Genomic DNA, 13697 nt, shown 5'->3' with positions numbered 1-13697 from the left:
AAATTGTTTTGATAGAGAACTTATTTCGATTCATAATTGATGCAGCTTCATGTAAAAGGCTTCATAGACACATTTAAAAAATTATTCATTAATTATTCAAAACATAAATTAAAGGAATTCTATTAAAGATAGTAGAATTTGTCTAATTTTAAATGTTTTAAATAATTAATTTTCACACAATATACAATGATGCTGAAAACATCTTGTTTATTATTCTTAATCTTTACTCTTACTCTAACCATGTTAGATCTGGTGTAAATTCGATTTCCGAATCAAACACAATATTGACTCTGCCATCATTTGTAATATCCTTATTATCATCTCTAAAAAGAGAAAACATTCATTTTTGTAATATATTTGTAATATGTATGAAAAATTATACACAAAAAATTTTTTCTAGGAATCAAAAATTTATCTTATTAATTCTTAAAATAAAATAATTTATCATATATTACCGAGAATGTTTTTCTCGTTCACTATCCTCTTCATATTGATCCTCTTCATATTGATAGCCGTATTCTGCTAGAACAATATCCAAATTTTCACATTGCTCTTTCAATTCTTCATAAGTCCTTTTTGATTCCTTTATAAAGTTATTCATATCTTCTATCATTGGTTTGCATTCTGCTTGAATTTGCTCCACTTTATCCTGTTATAATTGATTATACATAATTCCATACAAAACTATATTCAGAAATTATTCCTAATAAAATACATAGCTATATAAATAATAAAAATTAAATATATTTAAGGCTTCAATAAAATATATAAAATAGGAAAATAAGAGTTGAATAAAAGCCTAATGCAAAAGATATCACAAATAAAAAACTAGAATCTTTATAAAAAATTAACAAAATTGAATTTTTTCTTCTTTCTTTAATTAATTATATATTTTGTTTCCCTCTTCTTATTTCAGATTAATAATAGTAGTACAGAAAAGTAAACAAAGTGAATCTCATAGGATGTTTTTTATAACACAATGAATCACTTTATCCTTGATGATTGCCAATAAAGGAACGAGGATATAACGATTCACTGTGTTATACTATATTCTCTGCGTTGCTTGTTGAAAAACGCCTCTAAGCAATTAAACCTTATTTACTTGTTGTTTCAAAACATCAAGAATAATATGATGCAGATGATTCTGCTTAATTAGAGGATTTTTATTCATTTTTTTGTTCATGCCGTTTTTTGCTAAACTCTTAATTGCCCACTTTTTTGTTGTATTGTATAAAAAATATAATATTAACGACAATAATAAATGTTATTACAAAACTAAAGAATTGTAATAATATAGTAATATCATACAGCACAGAATTTTGCAGCAATATTGCGGCAATATTGCAATGTTGTTGCAATGTTACAATATTAATAATATTGCTGTAATATTATGTGCTGTATAGGATGTACATGCTGTATGATAAACATATGTATGTACGTATCATTTAAAATTGAATTTTACTTCGCATATACAGAAAAGTATAAGGTATATCCGGCATTTCGTAACATTGAATCATAATCTGCAGAGGTCTCACTTTAGTATCCTGAAGAGACTTCCATATTTCGTTTAGGCATGCGTTAGTTTCGGTGGTGCGTTCCGCGTAACCGCCGACGAGGAGATGCGGTATTTTCCAAGTCTCTGCGAGTTTATTGGTGCCCTTGTCGATTTCACGCGCTTTGAGCCGCAATTTATCGAAGTAATTTGATAAATCCTTCTCCATGTCACCGTTTTTCGCAGAAAGATTCTTATTTCGTAACCGCCTACCGACAATTGCCGATTTTCAAATCAGTAATAGTTTAATTTGACGCATTGCTACCAATCTCAGATTTTTCTCCGTGTTTCCGAATTGTGTTCGGAAATCCAATCATTAGGTTCAGTGATGACGTTTGATTGGCCAATCGGGTCGAAGGAGAATACCTCTGCATAGCCCGCTTTTAGGTGATCCCTGAAAGCAATGCTCCCTCTATGGACATTGAAAACGTGGACATGAACTACAAAGCCAATGTCCATGAATGTTCTCAGAGGATAATATATAATGTGCACAATTTCTGGTTTTGTTCCGTGCTATGTGCACGAAATGCCGGTAACACCAGTGCTATATAACAAGATACTTATGTATGTAAATTGATAGTAAATAAATTATTCAATTGCGAAAGATACTGTAATATTCAAAGATGAAATAAATATTTTTTTGAATTATATTCATTGTCATATTTATATCTTTTTATTTACAAAACATAAAATGCCTGTTGTGGGATAATAACATTTTTAACCTTCTATAAATCTTCTTAATTAGCAGTAAACTGATCTTTGATATTTATCATTTTTTTAATTATTTAAAAATTTAATTATTAATACATGTATAAAATTTGTCAAATTAATTACTGATTCTTCTGAAGTTTTTATAATTAAGACTCGAAAAATATAGATGTTGCAAAATATTTTAAGTCTCTTTCTTTTATATTTCGACCAATGATATAAATTTTCAAATCCTTGTTAATTATCTTTTCTATCCCGTTAGAAAATATTAGACAATAATATATGAAATTATATAAATCAGATGCAGATAGCATTTTGTAATACCTGCATGTCGATTGTGAAACGATTTATATAATTTCATATGTTATTGTCTAATAATTTCTAATAAGTAATATAGAGATATGCCGTTAACTTTCTTTTCTATAGATAGGATCGCGATCAACATCGGAAAATTATTTATTATAACAGTATGATTAATTAACTTTTATAAATAACACATAATTAAAATCTATATACATATCGCGACGAAAATTCTCGAATCACATATTTCGTAATTATCGTATTTATTCATTTAATCTATTATAATAAGAATCATAGTAACAGAAATCTAAAATAATAAATTATTAATTCGATATGAAATTTTTATGAACAGAAATTATTTCTTTAATATTTATAGATATTTATAGAGTCGAATATAATATGTCGTTTTATCATTCTATTTTTCAATTATTGAAGCTGGGATGGATTAAATAAAATAAATTAAATTAAATAATTTTAATAAGTTCTTTCGAACTTATGCTTTGCATCTATTGCAAAAATATATTAAAATATTAATTAAAAAAAGAAGAGATGAAGAAAAGATTTTTTTGTAAAGATTTTGTCTAATTTATTAAATAAAGGACACGCATTAACAATTATCAATTTTATCAATTTTTGATGCTAATTTACTCTTATAATACGCACTTATTTTCTAATTGCTTATAGCTCATCCATTGTAGAATTTGTTTCTAGATATTGTTTTTAAACTTTACTTTAACTTAATATAAAGCCAAATGATTAATTATTTAAATAATTTGTAATATGATAAATATACATATTAATTTTATATTTTATTATAAATTATAATTTATAGAAATTTGTAAAAATTTTTAGTAATTTGGCTTTATTTCAGTTAAAATAAAGTTATATTCAATATTTAACGAACGAAATATTTATGCTCATTTAGTAACGATCGTTCAATTTCACGATCGTTACTAAATGAGCATAAATATTTCACGCTCTTTTGCCGGTAATTATTAAGAAGGAATAATTATCTCCTCCTTCGATCTCTGATCGAGAAAGAAAATGGCCAGGATCAACGAAAGGTAGGTTCAACTGGCCTGAAGAGTACGGTACGCAGTTAGACGCACGCGGTTAGGGCACGTGACTAAAATATATACGTTATTAGGTGAGGTGATAATTAGGAATAGGTTCCTCAAATCTCGAATAATTTTAATTAATTAGGAAGTAGGGTTGTTAAGATCATTAAATAAAATCATTAGAATTCTTTTATTAATATTAGAGATGTTAGGGCTCTTAAGATCATTTGAATTCTCCCTGTTCTTCTACAATTTTCTATATATATTTTTTCAAAATTATTCAATTATTTTATTTAGTTTAGGAGTTTGGTTTTATTTTATACAACATTTTGATAGTCTAATTTTATTTTAACTTGATATATAGAGATCCATTTTGATTAAAACCCGCTTTAAAAGATTATAATTTGCGGTTCGAGATATAATTACATTTATAATTTTACATGTCATTTAAAATACAAAGAAGTAAAACATACATGTATTGTAAATATAAAAATTGTAAATATACATATATTAGGATATGCTAATCAGAAAATTATAAATAATATATATATATATATGTACTTATTTTTTAATATATATTTATATTAATATAATAATATATTATATTAATATATACTTTACATTTAGTATGCATATGTATGTATAATAAAGATTACGTAAATACAATTAACTATCTATATAAATATTAAATCTACATTACAAAGAAAATCAATAAATAATGTAAAAATTACAACATAACAACATAAAGTACAAATTACAACATAAAGTACAGTTAAATACAATTAAAATATTTTTAACAGTTATGTGAAAATAATGATTAATTATGTATATCAATTTATAAATCTTATCTGAAATATTCATGCTGCATTTTCGACTTCTAAGTACATCGACGCATTATACATCTTTATATTTTTAATCGGTGAAAGAATAAAGAAATTCTATCTGTCTGTCGATCTCTGACACGCGTGTTAGTATCTTGTCTTGAAAATCGGAAATTATCATTCCTTGAAACTCTTTTTCAATGAAGTTTGTTATCTAAAGAAGATTATTTTAACAATTGGCATCAATAAATAATTTCGTAAATGTTGTATTATCATATAGACACAATTTTATTATTGACAGAATTTTAGAACAATGTCGAAAATTATATATAAAATATATAACATGTATAAATTGTTTCATTCGGTATTATAAATTTCTCTATGGTAGATATAGAGAGACTAAAATTAGACATTTTTTGATAATAAATTTATATTTGGAAATTCATAATGTCAACGCGATAACAAATAAATGATATTTTCAATCTAAGTTGACTTGTTGATAAAGACAATCTATCGAATGCTATATACTATGTGACATATATATATATATATATATATATATATATATATATATATATATTAGAGTTCTGCACGAGCTGTAAGCTAATCGATCTGTGGATTGTTTTTTTTCTACATACTAGTTCAGCAGCAAAGGAAAAAGTGCAAGAAAAACTTTTTACATTTTTATTTTAATTGTTGTTTTGTTTTATTTCAAAAAATTACAAGAGTTGCTCAAAATGACTATTCTAATTCATTGTTGCATGAATGGCAGAAATTAAAAGCCGGATTATGTTTCTATTGAATCATGACTTTATCGAAGATTTATCAAGGCCCTAGACTGTATGGAAGTATCATTTCTAGACTGTCGCGTTGAAATTATGAATTTGTGAATCTAAATTTATTATTAAAAAATGCTTAATTTTAACTTCTTTACTTACTATAAGAATTTATAACATCGACTCTGAAACACTATGTATTGGAATAAATAAATTTTATAATAAAATTTTAACAAATAAGTACGAAACTTTTATTCATTAAAATTACCTCGTCCAACTGATCCATAGAATACACATTGTTAATTATGACAATTAATGCTGCAATCTTATTGACTCTCCTCCTATTTCAACAAAACAATACATTTAGAATTAATTAATATTTATAATTAATGAGAACAATAAATTATTAAATTTCTGTATTTTTATAAAATAATATCGTTACCCCTGTACAATGGATTTGAAATTATTTAATATAGTAGATATATCTTCAAGTAGTGTACATTTCCTTGTATTTCTCGCAAGAGTAAAAAGCAAAATAGGTACATTTAAGGCGTAATCTCGCTCTGTTGGTTCATAATGAATAGCTACTTTAAAGTCAAACACTTGTGTCCGCAAATAAAGCATTCGTATTTCAGAATTTTCAACATAAGATAGACATTCTAAAATTATAGGATCAATTTTTTCAATTAATTGATTATTAAAAACACGATTCCATATATTATTATCTGCGATTTTCAAACCATTACAGTATGTCCACCTCTTCCATCCAGGCGACAATCTACAAAAGACAGTCCAGAAAAAAAGTAAAAATTTTCTATCGAAATAGTGTTATTAGGTTTTTTAGTGTTTTAATAATAAATAATTGTTTAATATATGATAACTAATTTCTCAAATATACACACACACACACACACACACACACACACACACACACACACACACACATATATATATGTATCTGCATAAAATATTCTTAATTAATATATATCTATATTTTCCCAAAATATTCCTATAAAGAATCAAATATTAAAAGGAGAATTACTTGTTTTTTTCAAGATTTATCAGATGCTTTTGCAACTGATTATAGGCCAGTGTTTTACATGAAAGATCCTCCGTAATACATCTCCACTTTGCAACTTCTTGCTTTAAACATTCAGTATAATCATTATGTTCTCCAAACAGATTCCACAATGATAAAAATTCCATTTGTTTTAGCACTTCCTAGTATTGAAATAAGAAATATAGTATATCTCTTTATTTAATCCTTTCACATTTAAAGAATAGATATTATATATATATATATATATATATATATATATATATATATATACAAACCAGAAACATATTTTAATTAGAATTTTATTTTAATAAATTTTATTTTAATAAATTCATGACGTTATAGCAATTATTATTATATTACATACAACTATTATATTAATCAAATTAGCCGATCTTTTATTTAAATAATTGTATACGTATTTTATATCCAAATGTATCTACATTCTTAATACGTATATTCTTTAATACGTATATTTCAGTCTATATATCACTCGCTCAAATGTCAAGTCAGAAAAATGAAGTTTGAGAAATAAAGACTTTTACATTTTTCTTTATATATATATATATATATATATATATATATATATATATAATAGATTCGATTCACTTTAAATGTAAATATAATTACATAATGCAATAGATCGTATTATCTACATCTGAAATCTATTAATTATTACTAAAATCAAGTTTAGATAGTCTTGTATCACTTAGTATCTAGACTATATCTCATATATCAATGACTAAACTCTCTTACACATCGACGAATTAACTATATTACGATCAATTATTTTCTTAATTTAAATCTATTACATATCAAATACCGATTTTAAATTTCAAATCTGTAAAATATCTTAATTTTTATAAAACAAATGAATTATTTACAAATGAATTATTACAAGCTATACAATGTAACAAAATTATCTTAAAATTATAAATGTTTTGCAAATTTTTAATACTCGCCGTAAACATTCTACTGCGCAAAAAATTAATATAAAGTAGTAATTGTTACTGTATTCTATAATATTCTAAAATTGAATAAATTGCATGTATATATATATATATATATATATATATATATATATATATATACACATACAACATTGAATATAATATAAATTCTAAAGTTCTAGTATTTTAGGAAAACAGCAATATAAAAATTTATAAATTTATAAAACATGACTATTTAAAAAGGAAAACGTATAAATCATTTCAAATTTGTGACATTTGATACATAATAAAGTTAAGTAAAAACATATAATTAAATTGTTTCTTTTTTTTTATTTTTTAGTATATTTTCAGACATATATGTGTTTAGTATTTTTATAAAGTCACTACATATATATTTTTCAATTATTTCACTGTTGTGATATGAAATCGTTATATTAAATTAGCTTAGTAGATAATTTTTTGATAAAATTTATTATGTTTACCTGGAATTGAGGGTAATAGCACGAGAATACCAAAATATTCGACATAAATTCAAAAGCTTTGATCATAGGATACCATGCTATGTAATCTCTTTCCTTTGACAAATATTTAGCAATTTCCCAAAATACTGAGAATTCAAGTTCCTTCTCTACCGCAAAATGGAATGCATCATCGATAATTTGTGCTCGATTGAGAACATGTATATTCTCATATTCTTTAGAATTCAAGTATCGCCCAATTTTTCGCCAATTCTCAGTATCATAATAGACGCGATAGTACCCTATATTTATTATACAATAAATTTTTGTCGGTTATTAGAATCTTATAATTGATTTATGTTGATTAAATATATTTCGAAATATTTTCTTTCTCATATTTATTATTTAACATAATAACGTTAATAACGGAATTGCACATCATAGTAAGACATAAAAATATATCGATTATATTGCATTTAATGAAATTTCAATATTATTATAGTATATTTTTTGATATCATATATGATATATGATAATTGAGTAAACTTAGAAGCTCATATCTTTAAGGAATTTTGTATAAATTCAAAAATTGTATACAAACATAATGTCTACATTATGTTTAATATATATGTAGACAATATAAGTGTTTATTAATTCAATATTTACCAATTTGTTGTAAATTGAAAATAATCCATTCATCTTTTTCAAGATGTATAATGTCTGGAATCTGCCATGATGTTATCCAAATAATATCTGTCCAAGTTATATTAAAATAGAGTTCTGACTCCGTGGTATAAGTAAAAGGTATATAATAATCTTTCTCTTTCAATTTGTAAAATTGTATATCTATAATTATACCGTTTTTAGAATTTCGTTTCATTTTCAATTCGAAAGGATACCTCTGGGTAGCCCATGAATCTATCATGGTTTTTATATTAAACTCTAACTTGTAATTTAATGCGTTCATTACAGATTGCATAGCATTCCATAAATGACTGGAAGTTGTTGCTTCAGGCTCACTGAATCTATAAGATTTAACATGGCAATATTAACGCTATATGTAATTGATTAATATCATAAAATAGAAAATAACAATTTATGCAATTTATTATCATATTTTAATTTATAATGCAACTTCCATATAAGTATTAACTTTTAAACATTAATATAATTATATATATTGTAATATAATATAAAATAAAAAATATAATATATAACATATAATAAAAAGTCTATATCTTTATTAACGATGATTGAATAACTTTTTATAATTATTACATAATGAATTTAATTTTCACATTATAAATGTTAAAGCTTTAAACTGTACATATATTTTGCTTATATTTGTAAAACTTGATTCTTAAAATATTATTCAATTTAAATTGTTTGTAATTTATAAACTATAATATCAATCTCTATCTCATATGTTTACTAAGAAAAACCCTAATTGAAATTCACTCCACAAAAAAATTTATAAATATAAAATAATAATATAAATCTGAGTCTTTTCAAACATCTATGACTTTTAAATAATAACACAGAAAATACATTATACAAAATTATTATACATTGAAATATTTTCTTTATCTCTACGATATATGCATATTATTACATTACATTATACTCACCGATTATTTAAATATATGTCGATACCTTTTGAAAATATATCAGACGACAATGTTAATTCTAACATGCGCCATATAATGGAACCTATGATAATTGACATAAAAAAGTGATTTAATATATGTACATATTTAAAATGCTTTTATCACAATGTGTATAAGTTAATATATTTTTAATTTAAATTAAATAACAAAATGCTTGTGTAGTTAAATCTAAATAAGCTAAAAAAGTTAAATATATTCTAAAAATTATAATATATAATATATATAATAGATATATAATTATAAAAATTATATATTATATATTATTAATTATTTATTAATAATTATATATTATAAAAATTATAAATCTATAATGTATATAAAAGAATTATAATAGAATATAATAAAAATATAATAGATAAATAATGAATGATTAAAAATATGTAAATAGACTAAATCAGACTATTATAATTACTAAGTTTTATGTTTCCTAATTTAGACAATTTTTTGAAGTCAATAGACATGTATATATATGCTATAATCTAAAAAAATATACTTTAGAAAATTATACCTAAATATATACAAAAAGATGTTTGGTTTCAAGAAGTTAGATACTTTTTTAATTATTGTTACCACAAAAATTATAATAAACTACAAAAATATAGAAATTTTGACATATAAATTTGTTTATAAATGATTTTCCACTTGTAAAATTAACATTTAGAAATTTATAACTATTTAATTATTACTTATCCATACCTTTGACATAGGAAAAAGAAGAATATAAGTACTTTTCGGAATAGCTACAATAATCCATAACAGAATTTATAACGACATAAGTGTTTAGATGGAATAATTCATGTTGAACTTGAACTACAAACAAATCCATCATTCGGAAATTTGGCAGAACCTAAAATCCGATATAATCATGATTATAATCAATCAAAACAAAAAGTCTTTAGTGTATATAAAAACTAGCATCATAGTATGTTAATTAATTTGCTAAAAATATTAAAAATAAAATTTGTATGTGTAAATCTTTTCGTAATAATTTTCATATATAAAAATATATATTTATTTCTTATAAATTCCTTTTATCAGATTTATAGAAATTTAAAAGATTTGGATTATCATTATTTTTTATATTTAAGAAAATTTGTAGAAATATTTAGTAATTATGTACAATGCTAAACTGTTAATTGTTTTGACTGCTTATTCAAATAGTGTTAGTGATAAAATAACCTTCTCGATGATATATGTTTCCATATATATTTTAAAGCCTTCGTTTAACCATTCATCAAACCAATAAGATGGACTGAACAGATTGCTCATATATTTTTGTGCCATCGCACGTGCTATTAAGTGCGCAATTCTTATTTTGCATGCGATAGGATCTAAATTTTCATCGTAAACGATATCTGCTTCTCTAAAAGTCATTATACATGATTAATACATGAAAAATTTTGAATACTAATACAATTTTATTTCAGTAAATTTTAATATATCGATCTTTAATTATATATACATATTACCTGTAAAAAACAAATCCCAATGTCTGTTTAACTTCATCTTCTAAATTGAAGATTACTACATGATCCACTTTCTTTTCAAATGAGACATAAGTTTTTAAGACACTCATCGAATTTTGTAAGTACCTAGTAATATTTTGAATAATATACAGCGAAAATTCCACTTGTGATTTCAATTGCGGTCTGTACAACATGTTAACAGTTTTATTGTTAGCCACATTACTGATCCGATGATAATCAATTACTATTAATGCTATACTATCTAAGGACATCAAAGGAGTCGTGTGAAAATATGTCAACATCGTATTATTGACCGCCGGGTTAGATATTTGTATCGGCATATTTGACAAAACTGTATAATATCGATCATGCTTTATGGAAATATCAAAACGAATTCTCAATTCTGGGTTGTTCCAATACGGAAATATTTGCTGTTTTTTTGTTTGGATATGTGTCATTAACCTGTTGCATTTTAACATTATGCTCAAAATAATTATTACTTTTAGATAATTGCATATTAAGCATACAAAGTATTTAAGAATTGTGTTTTCATATTTTAATATATTTCTACTCACAATATATCTTCTCTTCCCTTTATAAAATTTTCCAAAGCGTTTGTTGTAAAATTATCATTAGCCAAATCAATTTTCAAAAGATATATACCAGGTAACAAAACATCGTAAAAGTCAAACATGACAACATTGTTTTTTCCATAATATATTTGTAATTTAATTTTATAGTCCTTTTCATTACATATTTGTGTTAAGCCCATTTTAATTACAGTCCAATTCGAATTCGGTAAATAAAAATTTATGTGTTGTGTTGCAAACATAATATGAATAGTAATTTCACATATAATGAGAAGATAAGGCCAATCAGTGTGAAATACAACTCGTATTAAATAATGTAATGGCAATATAGTGTCTGACAAATTGTTGTTCAATTCATTGCGCCACACGACATCCGATTTTTCATCATTAGTAGGATTCGTTATTGTCATTGTTGTCATATATATTAAACTACTACTTAATAATAGCTTTATGAATATCATGTTCTTTCGGATATCTATAAAAAGTTTCTTTGTTAAAAACAAAATATTTATAAATTTTATGCGAATTGGCTTCGATTTTTTTACTTTTGTGTGAAAAAACATGCAAGATAATTTATAATAATGCTTAGCAATGCTTAGTAAAATAGGATTAATTACAATAATGATAAAATTATTATATATTATTAATAAATATATAACATCACATAAATAAAAAATAAATGTACAACTCTCATTTTTGAAAACAACATATAAAATAGTTTCCTTGAATTTGTATATAAGAAGACACACACATAAAGGATGTAATTAAGATAATTCCAAGAAGGACAACACAATAAATATAATTATTTCTCTCAAGTTCGATTATCTTCAATATTTCTTCTAGTATAGTTATATGTTTTTGTGTCTTGCATATTATGTATCTCTACGTACACAAGTTTTCAAAATCTTAATCATTTCTTTAAATATGTATGGTAAATTTAAAGATATAGAAAATTTAAAAATGTATGAGAGATATTCTCAACAACTAGATTTTATACGTGATATGATTATATGTTTACTAACATGCTATCTTCGAAATTTGTACGTCCTTCTTACTTAGTTTAGAGTGAGACATATATGAAAAACGAACGATACACAATAAATATGTGCCGAAATCAAATTTATGTGAAACTTTGTTGATACAACAATTCAAATTAAATGTAAAAAAATGCTAAAGGAACATCATATTAATTTTATATTAGTTTTATATTAGTACATGTTATAGTATATTTTGGAACTACATATTAATCTATTGCATGTTCTTCATTTGCGTTGTATTTCTAACTTAACATTTTCTGTGTAATAACAATATAGAATATTGACTTCATTATAAAAAAGTGTTTTAAAGACAAATCACAATATTAAACGTCTTTGAAATAATTTTATAGCTATAGTATAAAATTTTGAACACAATAATTTTATCGTCAAATAAAGCTTAAATAAATTTTGAACACAATAATTTTATATTCAAATAAAGCTTATAGATTTTCCATTAAAATGGTTAAATAATACTATTACAATGTCTAAATATCTTCATGTTACCTGCGATATATGAAAATAGTACTTTCAATAAAGAATTATATTCATTTGAAAATTGAAGGAAAATCTTTTTTAAGAAATAAAATAGTTGCTTGTTATTTCACACATTTTTATATGCATATATTCAAAGAAAAAAAGATATATATGCTAAATATTTTATTCAATTTATTTAATGTCTTACCCTATTTTATAAGGCAACTACAGATTTAATATGAAATAAACGTTTAATCGCGATCTTACTGCTTCAAGAGACTATTATAAACTGACAGCGCAGTCGCTTAGTTTATGCCTTAAATATATAAGATACGTGGTGTCATGTAAACATCATTTTGATTATACATAACATAAGAAAATCCATCGATAGAAGTCAATACGTATATACTTTTGTTTAATCTTTATATTCCGTTTGTGACCGTTTTCATATTTAAAGTCTTTATTTGTAAAGACAAAGTAAATTGTAAATTGTAAATTATTATAAATAGTTATAACTGTATTTTAATTATAATCTAACATCCAAATTATGTGTTTGCACATTTAACACAAACTCCAATGATGCATATATTTCATTATTTATAAATATAATCGTTCGTAATCACATTTCTATAAAAAAATCGTTATATCCATTTAATTCTCAATGAAGAAATATATTTCTTAGTAATCAGAACATCTTTTCTGACGTGCATATCAATTTCGTGAATTGAACATAATGACGAGGGATAATTGTCATTGATTTATTATTGAAATCATTGCTATTGA

The 13697-nt window shown here is 23.8% G+C and overlaps 2 protein-coding genes across 5 annotated transcripts; both read right to left on the bottom strand.

Annotated features, from left to right (window-relative positions):
• Positions 1 to 106: 106 nt before the first annotated feature.
• Positions 107 to 1806, bottom strand: LOC105252116 (hypothetical protein). The gene is made up of 3 exons (XM_011259353.3): positions 1536 to 1806; positions 456 to 649; positions 107 to 323 (listed from the first exon to the last, which is right to left on the bottom strand). Exons 1-3 carry the CDS (start codon positions 1719 to 1721, stop codon positions 230 to 232), a joined length of 474 nt encoding a protein of 157 aa, XP_011257655.1. The 5' UTR covers positions 1722 to 1806; the 3' UTR covers positions 107 to 229.
• A 2638-nt stretch (positions 1807 to 4444) lies between these two features.
• On the bottom strand, positions 4445 to 13198 carry LOC105252133 (aminopeptidase N). 4 transcript variants are annotated; one of them, XM_025410155.1, is made up of 13 exons: positions 13123 to 13198; positions 11389 to 11878; positions 10817 to 11275; positions 10527 to 10710; positions 10044 to 10194; positions 9309 to 9390; positions 8347 to 8705; positions 7705 to 7982; positions 6258 to 6436; positions 5956 to 5993; positions 5658 to 5874; positions 5484 to 5556; positions 4445 to 4653 (listed from the first exon to the last, which is right to left on the bottom strand). In XM_025410155.1, exons 2-13 carry the CDS (start codon positions 11862 to 11864, stop codon positions 4531 to 4533), a joined length of 2619 nt encoding a protein of 872 aa, XP_025265940.1. In that variant the 5' UTR covers positions 11865 to 11878; positions 13123 to 13198; the 3' UTR covers positions 4445 to 4530. The 4 variants fall into 4 exon arrangements, with proteins under 4 accessions (XP_025265940.1, XP_019883344.2, XP_025265942.1 ...); XM_025410157.1 differs by lacking the exon at positions 4445 to 4653 and adding exons at positions 5167 to 5301; positions 5378 to 5408 and having other exon boundaries at positions 5658 to 5993; XM_020027785.2 differs by having other exon boundaries at positions 5658 to 5993.
• Between the last annotated feature and the right edge of the window lie 499 nt (positions 13199 to 13697).

Source organism: Camponotus floridanus, unplaced genomic scaffold (genome assembly GCF_003227725.1).
Source record: "Camponotus floridanus strain SB8 unplaced genomic scaffold, Cflo_v7.5 scaffold3, whole genome shotgun sequence".
NCBI classification, from domain to species: domain Eukaryota; kingdom Metazoa; phylum Arthropoda; class Insecta; order Hymenoptera; family Formicidae; genus Camponotus; species Camponotus floridanus.
This window is presented reverse-complemented; position numbering and strand designations above follow the sequence as displayed.

What these genes read in the sequence shown, in the direction of transcription:
- LOC105252116 (XM_011259353.3), bottom strand. Translation starts at nt 1,721, where the DNA reads ATGGAGAAGGATTTATCAAATTACTTCGATAAATTGCGGCTCAAAGCG. An exon ending in AGTCTCTTCAGGATACTAAA is followed by an intron (nt 650 to 1,535) that starts GTGAGACCTCTG and finishes CAATTATAACAG; the next exon opens with GATAAAGTGGAGCAAATTCA. An exon ending in GAACGAGAAAAACATTCTCG is followed by an intron (nt 324 to 455) that starts GTAATATATGAT and finishes TTCTCTTTTTAG; the next exon opens with AGATGATAATAAGGATATTA.
- LOC105252133 (XM_020027785.2), bottom strand. Translation starts at nt 11,864, where the DNA reads ATGATATTCATAAAGCTATTATTAAGTAGTAGTTTAATATATATGACA. An exon ending in TTTCAATTTACAACAAATTG is followed by an intron (nt 7,983 to 8,346) that starts GTAAATATTGAA and finishes TAATAAATATAG; the next exon opens with GGTACTATCGCGTCTATTAT. An exon ending in GCTATTACCCTCAATTCCAG is followed by an intron (nt 6,437 to 7,704) that starts GTAAACATAATA and finishes TTTCAATACTAG; the next exon opens with GAAGTGCTAAAACAAATGGA.